Source organism: Palaemon carinicauda, chromosome 8, assembly GCF_036898095.1.
Source record: "Palaemon carinicauda isolate YSFRI2023 chromosome 8, ASM3689809v2, whole genome shotgun sequence".
NCBI lineage: Eukaryota > Metazoa > Arthropoda > Malacostraca > Decapoda > Palaemonidae > Palaemon > Palaemon carinicauda.
In genome coordinates, this window is record NC_090732.1 from 117,253,071 (window position 1) to 117,270,865 (window position 17,795).

The 17,795-nt window shown below is 36.3% G+C and overlaps 2 protein-coding genes across 5 annotated transcripts in view; one reads left to right on the forward strand and one right to left on the reverse strand.

Moving 5' to 3' along the window:
• The window catches only part of LOC137645853 (calmodulin-binding transcription activator 2-like), a 142,446-nt gene extending 131,230 nt beyond the window's left edge, over positions 1-11,216 (reverse strand). For all 4 annotated transcript variants that reach the window (XM_068378840.1, XM_068378839.1, XM_068378842.1 and 1 more), the window contains exon 1: positions 11,153-11,216. The gene's annotated coding sequence lies outside the window, so the exon portion shown is untranslated. The remainder of the gene's footprint in view (positions 1-11,152) is intronic.
• On the forward strand, positions 3,545-4,330 carry LOC137645420 (zinc finger BED domain-containing protein 5-like). The gene has a single exon (XM_068378226.1). It carries the CDS (start codon positions 3,545-3,547, stop codon positions 4,328-4,330), a length of 786 nt encoding a protein of 261 aa, XP_068234327.1.
• Positions 11,217-17,795: the final 6,579 nt, after the last annotated feature.

The following is a 17,795-nucleotide window of genomic DNA, read 5'->3' on the forward strand; positions in this document are numbered from 1 at the left end:
AAGATAAAAACAAGTATACATGGTAAGTGTGGAAAATAGAAGAGTGGTAAAACGGGCATTAATGGATTATGTGTTGATAACTAAAAGAATGTTTGGAAGATAGAAAGACGTGCATGTGTTTAGGGGTATGGCTAACGGTATGTCTGATCATATTTTGGTGGAAGGAAAATTAGTTGTAGCAAAAGAGTGGGGGAATAGAGTAGGTGGATGTAAAGGGAGCTAGTGAGGGTTGAAGAGCTAATAAAACCAGGGGTAAAAAGTAAATATCAAGAAAGGTTGAAAATGGCATATGACGAAGTGAAAGAAAGAGAAACTGGTAATTTAAAGAAGGAGTGGAAGTTAGTAAATAAAATTTTGTTGGGATTGCAAGTGATGTGTGTGGCAAGAAGTTTGTTGGAGGCAGCATGAGGGAGGGCAGTGAATGGTGGAATGAAGGAGTGAAGGTAAAAGTGGAAGAGAAAAAGAGGGCTTTTGAAGAATGGCTGCAGAGTAATAGTGTAGAGAAGTATGGAAAATATAGAGAGAACAATGTGGAAGTAAAGCACAAGTTAAGTAGGGCAAAAAGGGCAGCTGACCTGAGGTGGGGTCAGGGATTCAGTCATTCATATGAAGAGAATAAGAAGAAGTTTTGGAAAGAAGTGAAGAGAGTAAGGAAGGCTGGCTCAACAATTGAAGAGACAGTGAAAGATGGAAATGGAAGGTTATTAAAAGGAGAGGAGGCAAGGAAAAGGTAGGCGGAATATTTTGAAAGTTTACTGAATGTTGAGGATAATAGGGAGGCAGATATATTTGCTGTTGCAGGTGTTGAGGTGCTGGTGATGGAGGATGAGAATGAGAAAGAGATTATAAGAGAGGAAGTGAGGAGAGCACTACATGAAACGAGAGTAGGAAAAGCATCTGGTATGGATGGTGTGAGAGCTGAGATGTTGAAGGAAGGGAGTGTGACTGTACTTGAATGGTTGGTGAGATTGTTTAATATGTGTTTTGTTTTGTCAATGGTACCAGTAGATTGGGTTTGTGCATGTATTGTACCACTATATAAGGGTAAGGGAGATGTGCATGAGTGTTGTAATTCAAAGGGTATTAGTTTGTTGAGTATAGTTGGAAAAGTGTATGGTATCTTAGAAGTACAGGGTGGTTTTAGAATAGGTAGGGGGTTGTATGAATCAGATTTTTACAGTTAGGCAGATATGCGAGAAATATTTAGCAAAAGGTAAGGAGGTGTATGTTGCGTTTATGGATCTGGAGAAAGCGTATGATATAGTGGATAGGGAAGCAATGTGGAATGTGATGAGGTTATATGGAGTTGGTGGCGGTTGTTGCAAGCAGTGAAAAGTTTCTACAAAGGTAGTAAAGCATATGTTAGGATAGGAAATGAAGTGAGCGATTGGTCTCCGGTGAGAGTGGGGCTGAGGCAGGGATGTGTGATGTCGCCGTGGTTGTTTAACTTGTTTGTTTATGGAGTGGTGAGAGAGGTGAATGCTCGAGTGCTTGGACGAGGATTGAAACTGGTAGACGAGAATGACCATGAATGGGAGGTAAATCAGTTGTTGTTTGCCGATGATACTGTACTGGTTGCAGACGTGAAAGAGAAGTTTGGCCGATTAGTGACAGAATTTGGAAGTGTGTGAGAGAAGGAAGTTGAGAGTTAAGTGGTAAGAGTAAGGTTATGAGATGCACGAAAAGGGAAGGTGGTGCAAGGTTGAATGTCATGTTGAATGGAGAGTTACTTGAGGAGGTGGATCAGTTTAAGTACTTGGGGTCTGTTGTTGCAGCAAATGGTGGAGTTGAAGCAGATGTACGTCAGAGAGTGAATGAAGGATGCAAAGTGTTGGGGGCAGTTAAGCGAGTAGTAAAAAATATAGGGTTGGGCATTATTATTATTATTATTATTATTATTATTAAATGCTAAGCTACAACCCTAGTTGGAAAAGCAGGATGCTATAGGCCCAAGGGCCCCAACAGGGAAAATAGCCCAGTGAGGAAAGGAAATAAGGAAATAAGGAAAAATAGAACATTTTAGGAATAGTAACAATATTAAAATAAATATTTCCTATTTAAACTATAAAAAATTTAACAGAACAAGAGGAAGAGAAACTAGACAGAAAAGTGTGCCCAAGTGTACCCTCAAGCAAGAGAACTCTAACCCAAGGCAGTGTAAGACCATGGTACAGAGGCTATGGCACTACCCAAGAATAGAGAACAATGGTTTGATTTTGGAGTGTCCTCCTAGAAGAGCTGCTTACCATAGCTAAAGAGTCTCTACTACCCTTACCAAGAGGAAAGTAGCCACTGAACAACTACAGTGCAGTAGTTAACCCCTTGGGTGAAGAAGAATTGTCTAGTAATCACAGTGTTGTCAGGTGTATGAGGACAGAGGAGAATCTGTAAAGGATAGGCCAGACTATTCGGTGTCTGTGTAGGCAAAGGGAAAGAACCGTAACCAGAGAGAAGGGTCCTATGTAGTACTGTCTGGCCAGTCAAAGGACCCCATAACTCTCTAGCGGTAGTATCTCAACGGGCGGCTGGTGCCCAGGCCAACCTACAACCTATATGAATGTAAAGAGAGTTCTGTATGAGAAATTGATTGTACCAACTGTGATGTATGGATCAGAGTTGAGGGGAATGAAAGTGACGGAGAGACAGAAATTGAATGTGTTTGAGATGAAGTGTCTAAGGCAGCGGTTCCCAACCTGTGGGTCGCGACCCCAAATGGGGTCGCTACACCAGTGCCTGGGGTCGCCAATCGATTTTGAGCTGAATGGGATTATTATATAAAATAAGGTGAAAAAAAAAAACATGTTAAGACAGTTAAATAATTTTTTTTACAAGGAGAGTAACACAACAGTAACAGTTATTGGTATATTAGACCACTTAAAATATTTTATAGAATATGCTGCATGTTTGCACAATAGGTACCATACCAAAGAGTCTATATTTTCTGAATGTTTAAACATTTTGAATTCAATACTTTCTGAACTCAAATCGTTCCTGCAAGAGCATTACATCAATGGTTAAATAACTGAATGGGTTGGCTCACGTGTAGGTTAGACTCCAACAATCTTTCGCTGGCTCAGTTCTTTGACCTCACGGACACCTAAAACTCATTATAATACCTATCTTGGAGTACCTAGAGTGGTTCTTAGGATCATACTGTCATGAATCGGGAGAAAATGTTCCCTTTATCAATCCATGTTTGCATCGTACTATGAAACTTAATGTAACAGCTTGATGAAACTACTGATGTGACAAACTTTTCACAACTTCTTGTGTATGTTCGGTATTATAAAAATGAAAAAAATAAAGAAGATTTCTTGTTTTGTAAGCCTCTGCAAACTTCAACTACTGCTGCTGATATTTTTTATTTAACTGATGATTTCTTCAAAGAACGTTCGATCGAATGGGAGAAATTGTGCGGAGTTTGTATTGACTGGGCACCTAGGATGCTCGGCTGTAAGTCTGGGTTCAATCGCTAGTTAAAAAAGTGACTCCAGAAGTAATTGGGACTCACTGCATGGTTCATCGACAAGTATTAGCTACCAAGATGTTACCCGAACCATTCAAAGGAGTGCTTAACCGAGTGATTAAAGCATTAAATGTCGTTAAATCAAGGCCACTTGCAACATGGCTCTTAAAAGTTTTATGTGGAGATATGAGTTCAACGCATGAAGCACTACTGTTTCACACAGAGGTAAAGTGGCTCTCGAAAGGAAAGGCACGGAAGAGATTTTTTGATTTGAGAGGAGAGCTGCAAATATTTCTCGCTTCTCAAAATGCAAGTGAATATGAATCATTATTTACGGATGAATTTACGTTGTGCAAATTGGCATACCTGGTCAACATTTCTGAGATATTTAATAGTATGAATACAGGATTACAGGGTAAGGAAAGTACGATTATACAGTATCTTTGTCTGAAAAAGATATTGTCTTTTAAAATGAAATTGGAACTCTGGATCACCAAAATTAACCAAAAGGAATTGTGTATGTTCCCAACACTTGCCCAATTAGTTGAAAAAGCGGCAAATGAAATCGATGACTTATATGGCTTGATATCAGAGCAGTTGGAAAATCTTACTGTTCAAATAAGAAGTTATTTTTATGATGAATGTTACAAATCTTCCTCCCTTACAATCAACCCTTTCAATGCCAGTGTATCTGAGGTCCCTGAAGCAGCAGAAGAAGAGTTCATCGACTTAAAAAACAATTTTGAAGCTAAATCATGGTTTGGTGAACTGCAACTACAAGAATTTTGGGCAATAAGTGTCCAAAAATTCCCAGTAATATCAGAAATCGCAATAAGGAATTTATTGCCGTTCCCAACAACTTAGTTATGTGAAGCAGACTTCTCCCAACTTCTCATCCTTAAAAACAAATGCCGAAATTAATTAAATGTGGAAGATGACAACGGAGCCCAGGATAGAATTGCTAGCTAAAAACTGCAATACCAGTCGTCTCATTAAGGTCAGTTCATAAACACCGCTTTACATAACGTTGGAAATTTGTGTTCTAATAATTTTGAATTGATTTACAAATAATTAATTTTTGTAGCAGCTTTGGAGTTTCTTATGAATAAATTGGAAATTAATTATGAATTTAAGGAATGTATAGTTACTTCACGAACAGATAATCTATCATTCAATAATCGCAATATATGGCAGTTTATTGTTAAAAAAAAAATGAATGTGTATATAAGATATTTTAATGATTGGGGTCGCTTCCTGATTGCTTATTCTAAAATGGGTCGCCATGTTTAAAAGGTTGGGAACCACTGGTTTAAGGAGTATGGCTGGTGTATCTCAAGTAGATAGGGTTAGAAACGAAGTGTTGAGGGTGAGAACAGGTGTAAGAAATGAGTTAGCAGCCAGAGTGGATATGAATGTGTTGAGGTGGTTTGGCCATGTTGAGAGAATGGAAAATGGCTGTCTGCTAAAGAAGGTGATGAATGCACGAGTTGATGGGAGATGTACAAGAGGAAGGCCAAGGTTTGGATGGATGGATGGAGTGAAGAAAGCTCTGGGTGATAGGGGGATAGATGTGAGAGAGGCAAGAGTGCGTGGTAGAAACAAGAATGAATGGCGAGCGATTGTGACGCAGTTCCGGTAGGCCCTGCTGCTTCCTCCGGTGCCTTAGATGACTGCGGAGGTAGCAGCAGTAGGGGATTCAGGGTTATGAAGCTTCATCTGTGGTGAATAATGGGGGAGGGTGGGCTGTGGCACCCTAGCAGTACCAGCCGAACTCGGTTGAGTTCCTTGTCAGGCTGGGAGGAACGTAGAGAGGAGAGGTCCCCTTTTTTTTTTTGTTTCTTTTGTTTGTTGTCGGCTACCCCCCAAAACTGTGGAAGTGCCTTGGTATATGCATTATTATTATTATTATTATTATCATTATTAATACTTACTAAGCTGCAACCCGAATGGAAAAGCAGGATGCTATAAGTCCAAGGGCTCCAACAAGGGAAATAGCCCAGTGAGGAGAGGAAACAAGGAAAAATAAAATATTCTAAGAACATTAGCAATATTAAAATAAACATTTCCTATATAAATTATAAAATTTGAAAAAAAAAAAAAAAACAAGATGAAGAGAAATTAGATAGGATAGAGGGCCCGAGTGTACCCTGAAGCAAGGTAACTCTAACCCAAGATAGTGGAAGACCATGGTACAGAGGTTATGGCAATACCCAAGGCTAGAGAACAAAGGTTTGATTTTGAAGTGTCTTTCTCTTAGAAGAACTTCTTGCCTTAGCTAAAGAGTCTATTCTACCCTTACCAAGAGGAAATTAGACACAGAACAATTACAGTGCACTAGTTAACCCCTTGGATGAAGAAGAATTGTTTGGTAATCTCAGTGTTGTCAGGTGTATGACAGAGGAGAATCTGTAAAGAATAGGCTAGGCCAGACTATACGGTGTATGTGTACGCAAATGAAAAGTGAACCGTAACCAGAGAGAAGGATCCAATTTAGTACGGTCTGGCCAGTCAAACGACCCCATAACTCTCTAGCGGTAGTATCTCAACGGGTGGCTGGTACCCTAGCCAACCTACTACCTACAAACGCGAAGACGATTATGCTTTATGAAACAAACACTAGGATATCAAAAGAAGCCATTTGAGAAAATAAAAGGTGAAAACACGGGCCAGCATCTCTGAATATTACATAACGTAATCACATCTACAAGCGTTGCATTACATAACGCAGGAAAATTGTGAGAAGGATCCCAGGCATATCCATTCAAATGGTCACTATGTGTAGACGATGCCACCTCCCACTAAAGCTCCACACCAAATACGGCCTTCAAGAAGTTAGGCTCCGTTACGCATAAATGCAAAGCCGAATCTCCTTTCCCCCGGTGGCCACAGTCCCTATTTGCAACATCAATGCAAAAGAGGTCTCAATATGCTACACATAACACTACACGATTACGGCAGCTTCCAGCGATGTATTTCAGGAGATCCAACTCGGAAGTGAAGGGATCAAATCCTGTAGTGACAGTGAGGGGCTTAGAGTCTGTTGGTTAAATAAGGTAATCAAAGATTTACGGCCAACACACGACTTTGGTTTAAAATTCTTATGCTAACAGACACAGACTCCCGAATAAAGCAATGCCCGGCAAAACCATCCAATACTGTTCTGCCACATTTTTCGTTGAAAAACAGCGTCGTCAATTTGATCTCATGTTTGCTGGATGTCCATTATGCATTATTAATGAATAACTCTCTCTCTCTCTCTCTCTCTCTCTCTCTCTCTCTCTCTCTCACAAAGTCCCCTATTGCAAACAAAACAACGAAATTACATTAATTATTTTATTATGCACTGCATGATAGATAAAATCAGAGAAACCTGTACCTTATTAAAAATTGCTAAAGAACAAGTCTCTGTAAATTGGATTCACTGGTGTTTTTCAAATCGTGTGAGTATATATAAAACACCTGATTCACATTCAAGAATATTACTTCAGCTGTGAACACATATCAGAAAGGTGATAAGCATAGGTACCACAATACTTTGCTTCATTTTTCGTTTTCGTCATAAATATCTCTGTGGTAATAAATTTTATGGCACACGCCGACATTTAAGATGCGAAAGTAGACACCCAATGAATTAAACACACAAATCAATGAGCACGTACTCATTAAACTAACGAATTTCCTTCGCACCTAAACATCACTACATTCCACTATATTTAGAAATTATCCGAAATAAAACAGAGAACCCTAATAATCTAACAGAGTGGTCAGCTGTTTCTCTCTTGCAATATTTCTCTAACTATGGCATAGAATTTTAGCGAATCTGCTCCAGCTGGCATTCTGTCCCTAAAACTCTGCTGAGTCTTCCGGAAGAAATCCTATTTGGCTAAGGTGCTCCATTGTCTCGTGTCTTATTTTCCAGTCAGATATATATCAAGAAATATTCGTCAAATAGAGGACCATAATTCTGGGGCAAATAGGTCGCATTTGACTTTCCTTTCTTGTGATATTTCTCTTACTTACTAAAAATATCTTGCAATGTACTTTAATGTTGTGAAAATTTTGTGATTTCCCCTTCTTAATTGCACCTTTCTGTGAAGTGTACCATACTCAAAAAATCGTTTGCCAAAGTAAATGAGAATTAGAGTCTTTTTTTCATAAAGTCATACAGTATCCCTAAAGTAGCAACTATCAGTTTCCGTCAAAAGTTGTCGTAAAAGACATATTCCTATATTTAACTAATAATTGGCATCTACGATCAACGTTAAAATTTTTTCAATCGTGAAATTAGAAAACATGCATAAACACACGTTACTACTGTATCAAACCATAGGGTGACAGGCTCGAATATATATATATATACTGTATATATATATATATATATATATATATATACATATATATATATAAACAAAATTCCATGTACCCATTAACTTCTAGTATTACGCCCTTCGAGGAAAAGCGAATATGGTGAAATATAAATACTGTATTGAATTAAGGTAAGGGTTTCTTTCTCTGGTTGGATTTCCTTTTATTTGCAATATAGGACATGAAAATGACATTACACGCTGGGAAAAGGAACTCACATGAAACAAACAAGCGTTTCTTGTTTTTTTTCTTTATACAATCTACAAAGCAATTAAGAAATTAAGAAATTACTTTGCTTCAAACGCTGCAAGTCAATAAGACACACAAAAATGTCACCAAACTCGCGTGTGCAGCATATGTAGATAGTAGGATAAAACGCATAAATTTACTTCCCTTCGAAAGAGATAAATTCTCTTACACTACCCGTTACATTAACGACAGAGACTTGATGTTGCACACAAGGAGAGCATTTTTATTCTTAATTTTTCTTCAGATACTGAGGTACGAGGGCAATAGTCAAAAAGGAATATGAGAGAGAGAGAGAGAGAGAGAGAGAGAGAGAGAGAGAGAGCGAGAGAGAGAGAGCAACTGTAATATAGCATTTAAACAAACATATGCACACAAGAAAATAGAGAAAATTTCCTTCTGTATTCAAAGTTAATTTTTTGAAAGATAAAATAGAAATTTTCCACATGAATAAATTCCCATCGTATTGCAAAAGACTTTCCAAGGGATTACTGGAACGTTACACATGCACTGGATCTACAAGTCGAGGTATTTATTCATTGCTTTATTACGCCCCTTTCTTCAAATCTGGCAAGAACAACTTGGCGGCTGTACATAAACAAATTATGAGATTTCTTTTGGTATTCTGTTTACTATCTTACATCAAATGATGACAATAATCTTGTATCATATCTGGTACTAGCGTACAAAAGTGTGTGTTCATAAGTATGTATGCCCACATTATACATACACAATACACACACATACACACACACACACACACACACACACACACACATATATATATATATATATATATACTATAACCATATCACTTGCAAATAACAACCATTTCAGATTTCACTCACAAGTAATTCCCTGGTACCACAACTTTCTACATACTGTACATCTACTTTACTTTTCTGATATCTTGAACCAGCCAAATCACAAAAAAATATCAAATAGCCACTGAAACATAACACACCCTTGTCTAAGATTTGCTATTGCATCAAACTAGCCTCCCACCTGTCACTGTATTCAAACTCACCTTCGATTGCATCCTAAAAGCTTGAATATTATTATGAGGGTAAAAGAAAACTAAGACGACTGAGCGATCAATATAATTTTCTAAAGTGGAAGAATGATTAAGACTGATCAGTAAATGCACTTCGGAGTAAACACAATGGATGAGAGTAGGATGACAGAAAAGTAAAATCCTAAAACAGTTGAATCATGAAATTAGAAAGAGGCATGGAGTTTATGTGGTAAAAGATACGATGAATGTATGGATGGTTGAGCTATCTGTTCTTAGATAAAGATGTGAATGTTTAATGTTATTGAAAGAAAATAAAGGCGAAGGTTTAAAGACAAACTGAGTGCTTAAGAAAAATTGAAAGGGTAATAAGAATTGGGATAAGTAGAATTAGTAAAAAAGTCAATATAAGTAAAGGTTTGGACGGGAGTTTTGTAATGGAATAGTCACACGGAAAATGAAGGTCGATAGCTTAATAAAAATAATGTATATTTCGTAAGTGTTAAAAGGTATTGATACAAGTGAAAAGTTTTAAATATACCGACGAAATGGTGACGAGCCATCTGTGTCTGTGTAGGATTCAAGAAATTTGGAAAAAAAACTCTATTACTGGGAAGTTTATCTTTGACTTGGTAATTAAAATATGAATGTGGCAATGACAGTTAAGATTCTCTTTTTACGAGTTAACCCCCATTACAATAATATACTTGATGTTGGATATATATATATATATATATATATATATATATATATATTATATTATATGGAGATAGTTTCGCCCTGTCTTCGCACTTCCCAAGTGTTTAGTTCACCAAACTTTTAACTGTGCTCAACAAGGCATTAGAAGACTTGGAAAACACAGGCCTACATGGATGAGGACTATGGAACATGAAGTAGATGCTGAATGGAGAATTATTGATTTAAAAGCTCTAGATAGAGTCGACTGGCGAAATCTGACAAAGGCCCTTTGCATCAATAGGCGTAGGAGGAGATATGTATGAATGTATCTGCGTGTATATATATATATATATATATATACTGAATATTGCCTGTCATTCTCATTATATGTTCTACCTATGTTTATTTCATTATGTCATATATTGTTAGAATATCCTCTACTTTAGTTTACTCTCGTATTCACATTGCACTTTTTCTGTCTATTAGTGTTATTCCTATCATTATTCTTTCCAATGATCCCTGAGTTGTAACTAGCTTATGTTCTAAGGCTTTAGTAAGGCTGTGATGCATAAGTTAATATGGGTAAAACCATCTGATAAAACACTTCTTTTTAGAGAGCGCGGCATTTTACTTTTCATGATCTCATTTTGCTAACCAAATGTTCTTCATCCTATGCTTTTCCTTTTAATTTCGGTCACGGGTCCTGAGGAAACACTGTATCTCTGCATTTTCATTGAACATTATCTTAGTTTGACTTATATTCATTTTCAGATGTACATTTCTACTTCATTGAAATCTTCTACCATCTTTTGTAATTCTTCCCATGGTTCACTAAACAACCATGTCATCTGCAAATTCTTGAGTTGTTGAAGTATTCCTAAACATTAATTTCTACATTTTCCAAATCTAAATTCTTAAAAGCTTCTCCTAGACATGCTGTGAATAATTTAGGAGAGATGAGGTCTCCCTGTCTAACTCCCTGCTCAATCGAAATTTTCTCACTAGCTCTATATAGTTTTGGAATTGCTGTACTTCCTGTATATATATTGTCAAGTGTTTTAACATAAGATTCCTCTATTTCCTGTTTTTGAAGGGCTTTCATTAATGCTAAGTTTTTGACAGAATCTAAAGCTTTCTCATAGCCTACATATGCCATACATAGTGGGTTTTCTTACATACTCTTGATTTTTCCAATATGGAATATATATATATATATATATATGCAGTATTGTATGTATAGTATAGATACAGTATATATATATATATATATATATTGTGTGTATGTATATATATATATATCAATATATATATATATATATATAGAGAGAGAGAGAGAGAGAGAGAGAGAGAGAGAGAGAGACTGCAAAATTAGTGGTATATCTCACCTTATTTTCACCTCTTTTGACAGCCAATCACAGTGACGGTCGAAGCTAATGAGCAACGAGGCAATTTCCTGGAAAAAGAAAAAGAAATGAGTTTAATAAATACAGTCATGGTCAACACATGGTATCAGTACAAATGCGAGTCACATAAGTTGATAATTAGGGTAGGTGCTTACACACACACACACACACACACACATATATATATATATATATATCTATATATATATATATATATATATCTATATATATATATATATATACACATACACACACACACACATATATATATATAAAGATATATATATATATATATATATAAAGAGAGAGAGAACGAGAGAGAGAGAGAGAGAGAGAGAGAGGATGTTTGTGAGCGTGTGGAGACATATATAGAATGCAATGGATAATGAAGTAATAAGAAAAAACATAAAAACAAATTTATAGATGAAACAATTCAGTCTCGGTCAGCCAATAAACATAATTCTTCAGATTCAAACATAAAAGAAAATTGTACATTAACTGGACGCCGCAACAAAATGTAAAAATTCTAATCACTGAAATTACAGCGTAGAGAAAAGTGTTACAATAACACCAAAATACATAGTTTCACGCCTGGACAAGAATAATTGGATCAAACTGTGCACGATTTTCCAGGGTGATTTAATCTTGTAGAAACGTGACAACTTAGTTAAATGAAAAGTTCTTCCTTAGCGCATTAACATTATCGCTATGTTTTGTAATTTACAAATTTTCTCGAGAAGGATTTACTCAGTGGTTCATAATTATTTCTCAATATACGTCGACTACCATTATGATGATGATGATGATGATGATGATGATTATTATTATTATTATCATTATTATTATTATATCACCTACTATAACTTCCCAAATTATTGACGAATAAAAAGCTGAATTTTATGAAATAATTTTAAATGATAATAAAAAACTTTGCTTTAAGAACGGTAAAACTTATTCGAATAAAAATTTTCTCTTGGCCAATAATTAAGCATATCAAATTGTGATACAATTTTCAGAATATTTCTCATTCGCTTAACAGCGCAATACGAAAAAAATATGTATAAATATCGCTAATTAGCAGAATCTGAGCTCTAATCATTATGCTCTGTGCATAATAACTTAATGAAGTGCCATAAACATAATCAACAGAATGCATGGAGCGCTCCTGCCTCTAAGGAACTTGACTGACAATCACAATGTAATATAAACGAAAAAAAAATATGAATTGATGAAGGCAAATGTGATCGTTTCTATCGGAGATTTGTAATATTCAGTTACGAAATGCGAGACAAACGGAGACCGCTAAGTACGGGATGCATTGGTGATCTGTCTAGCTAACATTTTCTCCCTTTATAAATGAAAGACGAAGAACGATACCATTCTGCATGAAAAGATCTTAAGAGGAAAATAAAAGGAAGAACGGTGAGGCCAAGTAGGAGGATGAAAGAGAGAAGGAGGATGGTATAGGAGAATTTGAGATAAGGAAATTTATTTGAGTACCTGTCATTTGCAGGCTATTTTTAACCTTGGCAACCACAGCTACAACTCGCATGCAGGAAGTAAAAACACAGTTCTTCAAACAGTTTACGAACAAAAGACAACCAGTGATGACATAGAACCAACTGTAATCCTTTCTAAAGTCTTCAAATAAAAGAAAGTAATAAAAGCCAGATGGGAAAGAATCAAAACAAGATAAAGCACGACAGGAACATGGAACACCCTAGCAAGGAAAACGGAATAAAAATATATAAATGAAATTGCATGACGACAAAAAAAAAATCACTGAAATAGAAAAAAATATATAACGAAAAGTCGTATGTACATAAAATAACATTTCGGACAAAAATAAACAATATATAAGGATAATTAGATGGCATTCAATATGCACATCTTTCACCTGAACATTGCATAATCGAACGGAGTATCATTCAAGAAATTTGAGTCATTTGAATCATCTCAGACACTTCAATAGTCCTGCATTCAAGAGTCGACCATATGACCCATGTTCTCAAACCATGGGTTCGGCAAGAGACAGTACAGTATACCATAAACTAACACATTTATGTGTTTCAGTTAACTTCCATGGGGGTACACATAACTACGACTTCTTATTTTGCAAATCATCGATTTAGCTTTTATTATTCAATTGAACAATACTTTTAATTAGCCTCATTTACACACACACTGTTAAAAAAAATAGGTTTAGTATTAGTGAATTAAGTACCAAGCAATTATTTGACCATGTGGATTCCATAAAGGGCAAAAGTCTACTGAAAAGAATAAAACTCGTTGTTAAAATGTACTGCTTCCGTCTTATATGTGGAGAATGAAGTGAGAGATGAAAATGTTATGCGTAGAAGTAAACGGGTTAGCTTAAGTGGATAAGAGTATTTTGCGGTTGTTCGATCATGTGGAAAAAATAAAGGTCAAGACATTTATGAAAAATGTACAATTAAGGAGTGCTACACAGTAGGACAAGAAGGCATAGAAAGAGGTGTCAGGCGTATAAATAAGGTAGGGATTTAATATCCAGAAAGCGTAAGAGTGGTGGGAAATAGGGATGAATGTTACAGTCTCCGGAAAGGGCTTCGACATGCTTTTGATGTGCCTTCTGTGTAGGTGTATAAAGCAACTTGTGTATTGCATGTTTGACTGCACACGGATTTCATCCCCGTTTCAACAGTCAGATGATTAATACGACAGGGCCAGTTACGTGTATTTTTTTTTCTCGGGGGATCCACTGTTAGAGGAAACAGCATATGTTGCAAAATTGCGTATAAAAGTTATTTGTTGTATATACATAATACATATTTATACATTTCTACTGATTATACATACGTACATACATACATACATACATATTATATATATATATATATAGTGTGTGTGTGTGTGTGTGTGTGTGTGGTATACATGAGTGCATGTGCAAGAGATAAACTGATAGTCTGTTTTATGAGAGAGAGAGAGAGAGAGAGAGAGAGAGAGAGAGAGATGTTGCAGTCTCTCTCCTCCGCCGGAGGTGCCATTACATCCTGATGATATTCTTGGCTAAGGATCACCATCGCGTCGTTGAGACCCGACGTCCTACGTTCCTGCCACATCTTATAACACTGACCTAACGCCATTTTCGGCATGGAATATCCTTTCCCCCGAGATGACACTGGGCCATGATGAAAGCTGCACAATCTCGACACAGGAGCAAAGGCACCTCCTGTCGGGAGACATAACAGAGAGAGGCACTGTGATGCCTACTTCTGGCTGTCGTTGCCTCTGGGCGCTTTCCCTTCTCCTCAGGCCCTTCGGGATAAGTGGCCTGATATTTCAGTTTTTTCTTGCTCTGCTCAAAACATTACATTTCTCTCTCTCTCTCTCTCTCTCTCTCTCTCTCTCTCTCTCTCAGGGGAAATGGGAAATCTTATAGACTGCTGTCTTCATAACTCTCTTGAGATTATTTTCTTTTATCTAATAGTAGAAAAACATGAATGAGAAAAAAAAAATACTTTCAGCTCTTTTTTCCGAATCCCTATATTTTTCTATCCATCATATAAATACACATCTGGAACAAGTACGTGTGTGTCAATAGGACACCGAATATGCGAAAGAGTAAAAGTGTGTTTGCGTATGATTGAATTAATAAGTGTTGTCCCTGCTTTCCCCTTTCAAGATCTTCGAGGATAAACAATTTGCTCTCAGTGGAACGTACAACTCTATTCTATCATCTCTCTCTCTCTCTCTCTCTCTCTCTCTCTCTCTCTCTCTCTAAGCTCTTAACATCAGCCTTGGCTGGTTCAATGCGTTCCAGAGGCACATAGAAGGCAAATAGACTTGGCACTCACACCTACACACAAACTGTATACAAGCAATCACATCAGTAGAACACTGGAGGTAAGTGTTTATGGCGCAGAATAAGGAAAGAGAAAATAGAAGAGACGAAGCTCACCATTCGTGTCCTTCTGCAAAATGCAGTTTTTATACAAGGAAGAACATAATCTAACAAAAAGCAATCTATTGGAAAGAAGAAAAATATGATTGAAAAATCCAATGGTAACAGAAATTATGCCCGAAAGTATGACATTGAATAAATCAACAGGCATTACAAACTAATATAATTGGTTGTAAAAGCTGGAAGTTCAAAGGCACAAGAACGGACCAAAGTATTAATGTAGGCATCTGTATGAAACAAATAATTGCAAAGGTTTACATCTGCCAAAAATTAACTTCCACTAGTATCTATCTTATTTACGATTTCGTTTGTCTTTATTTTCCTTTCCTAAGCTTTCTAAGCCTTCTTCTTCTCCTTCTCCTTTTATCTTTACCATCTCTTTTCCCAATTTACAATTTTCATTAACGGCTACTTTTCTTCTTATCTTTTGTTTGGAAATCTTTAATCTTATTTACAATATTTCTTCCATTTTCTTCTTCTTTCATGTCTGTTCTTATTTGTTTCCCAATTCTTTCATAGTCTCTTTCTTCACATACATATTAAATCATATATAATCCCCTTTTCATTCAGTCTTTCTTTCTATTAATTGAGTCTTTCATAATCATTTTCATCCTTCCTTCTCGTTTTCTTCCTAACTCTTCCAGCTATTATTTGTCACCTATCCTTAATTCCGTCTTTCCTCAATACCACATTTATCCTCCCTCCCACCTCTTCTGATTTCCGTCTTTCTGCACCCTTTACCTCTCTCCCCTGTTCTTCCCCGCCTGAATATTCTGTAGGACCGAGAGGCAGGTTGCTCATTAAGGAAGAATTTTTGCACTTGGCTTGCTCTATGCCCCGATGACAAACGTATCAGTAAGACGATACTCACATATCGCGATCCCCACCTACCAAAATTGTTTCTTTTATTAGCAGAAATTTTAATGTTTCTACTAAAAACAACTCTTAGATATAAGTGAATGGAGGAAAAAATGTCCCATTTACACAGATACCTGAACGTTTTTATCGAGAAGAATTAAAAAAGAATAAAAACAATTTCTATAGAAATATAATCGTTTATGGAAAAAGGAATCAAACAAAAAAACCTCAAATTACAATGAATTGCTTGAGTAAAATGTCATATTTCTTACCAAAGATTTCAAAGAAAAGAATCAGAGAAGAATAGTTAATGTATCGATGTGGGATAAAAAAAACGAGTTTGGAATAGGATATAGAATGGTTGTTATTTATATAAGGGGAAAATGAAGAAAAACAGCATAAACTTGAGGAAACGTGAAAGAGGAAAGTTAAGACTAAGTAAAAACCAAAAGTATGATTATGAGTGTTAATGGAAAAATGATGAAATTCAAGGATATGGATAAATTAATATTGATTAGTTGAAAGACAAAGTGGTTGATTCATATATGTACTTGGGAATAAAATTAGCTCAGTGGTATTTTGTGAGAGGAAGTGAATAGATGAAGAAAGTAAGGTACGGAAGGGGGGGGGGGGGGGGTTGAGTGATAAAAGACTGGACAAAGTATATTGTCTATGGAACGACATGGTGGGAATTTATGAGGGGATTTTTCGTCCAATGCTTGCTTGAGGAATTGAAGCGTCATTGATCATAGATGAAGGAAAATAAAGTAAAAGTTGTTCAGATGAACCATTTCTGTAGTATAATTGGCATGAGAAAAAAATAAAGGGCTAGTGATATGGGGATATGTAGAAGTGATGTAAAAGATAAGCATAGCCAAAACGATGGTTCAGAGTACTGTAAGATGGTTTGGTCATGTGGAAAGTAAGGAAAATTGCTGACTGGTGAAAGATGGCTTCCTATGTATGTTGTATGCTGTAATATTTCCTGCACAGTAGATTCGTATATATATATATATATATATATATATATATTCATAAATTATAAATACTGCATGTGCGTGAATATATGCCTTCAGGAAACTGCTTCTCTCTGATGCAGTTTTCATTGAAGGTAATTGCCCTAAGCGCGTCAGCGTGTTTCCTACAGAAATCTTTTCATTTTCGTAGTTTCTTCCTACTCTCTGCCGTGGGCTTTTGGTGAAAGAAACGATAATCATTCCTTTTCCTTTATTGTATCACAACGCCACTGCTTCTACAACCGTTGATGAAGACAAAGGATTGTTGAAACAATGCTGTAGTGATAGAATAATTAAAATGAAATGATTAAGGTTTTTTCAAACAAGGATTCCTGTAGGAAAGACGTTGACGCCACTAAGGCAATTGCCTTCAATGACTGAGATCATGCTATACATAAATGATAAAAATTTGGATATAAATGGGATACTATAAGAATCTTATACCGTCTTTTCTATGAGAGAGAGAGAGAGAGAGAGAGAGAGAGAGAGAGAGAGAGACACGGGGGTGAAAAGTATAAAAATCAACAAATGTTATAGCCAACTATAAATAGACAACCTTGCTTCAATTTTTTTTCCCTTGTGTTCTAAGGACGTTTCTATCCAACGCCAAACAAATATATAAGGATGAACACCCATAGAAATTGCTTAAAAATTTAATCATGAACACTGGCTGACATTCATCAAAGAAATTGTCTTTTACCTTTTATGAAATCGAGTATCGAGTACCGATAACCCAGCGAATGAGACGTTCGGGGAGGACGCTTTATTACCTCATGAACATTTAACTTTTTGGCGTTAACAACGAAGG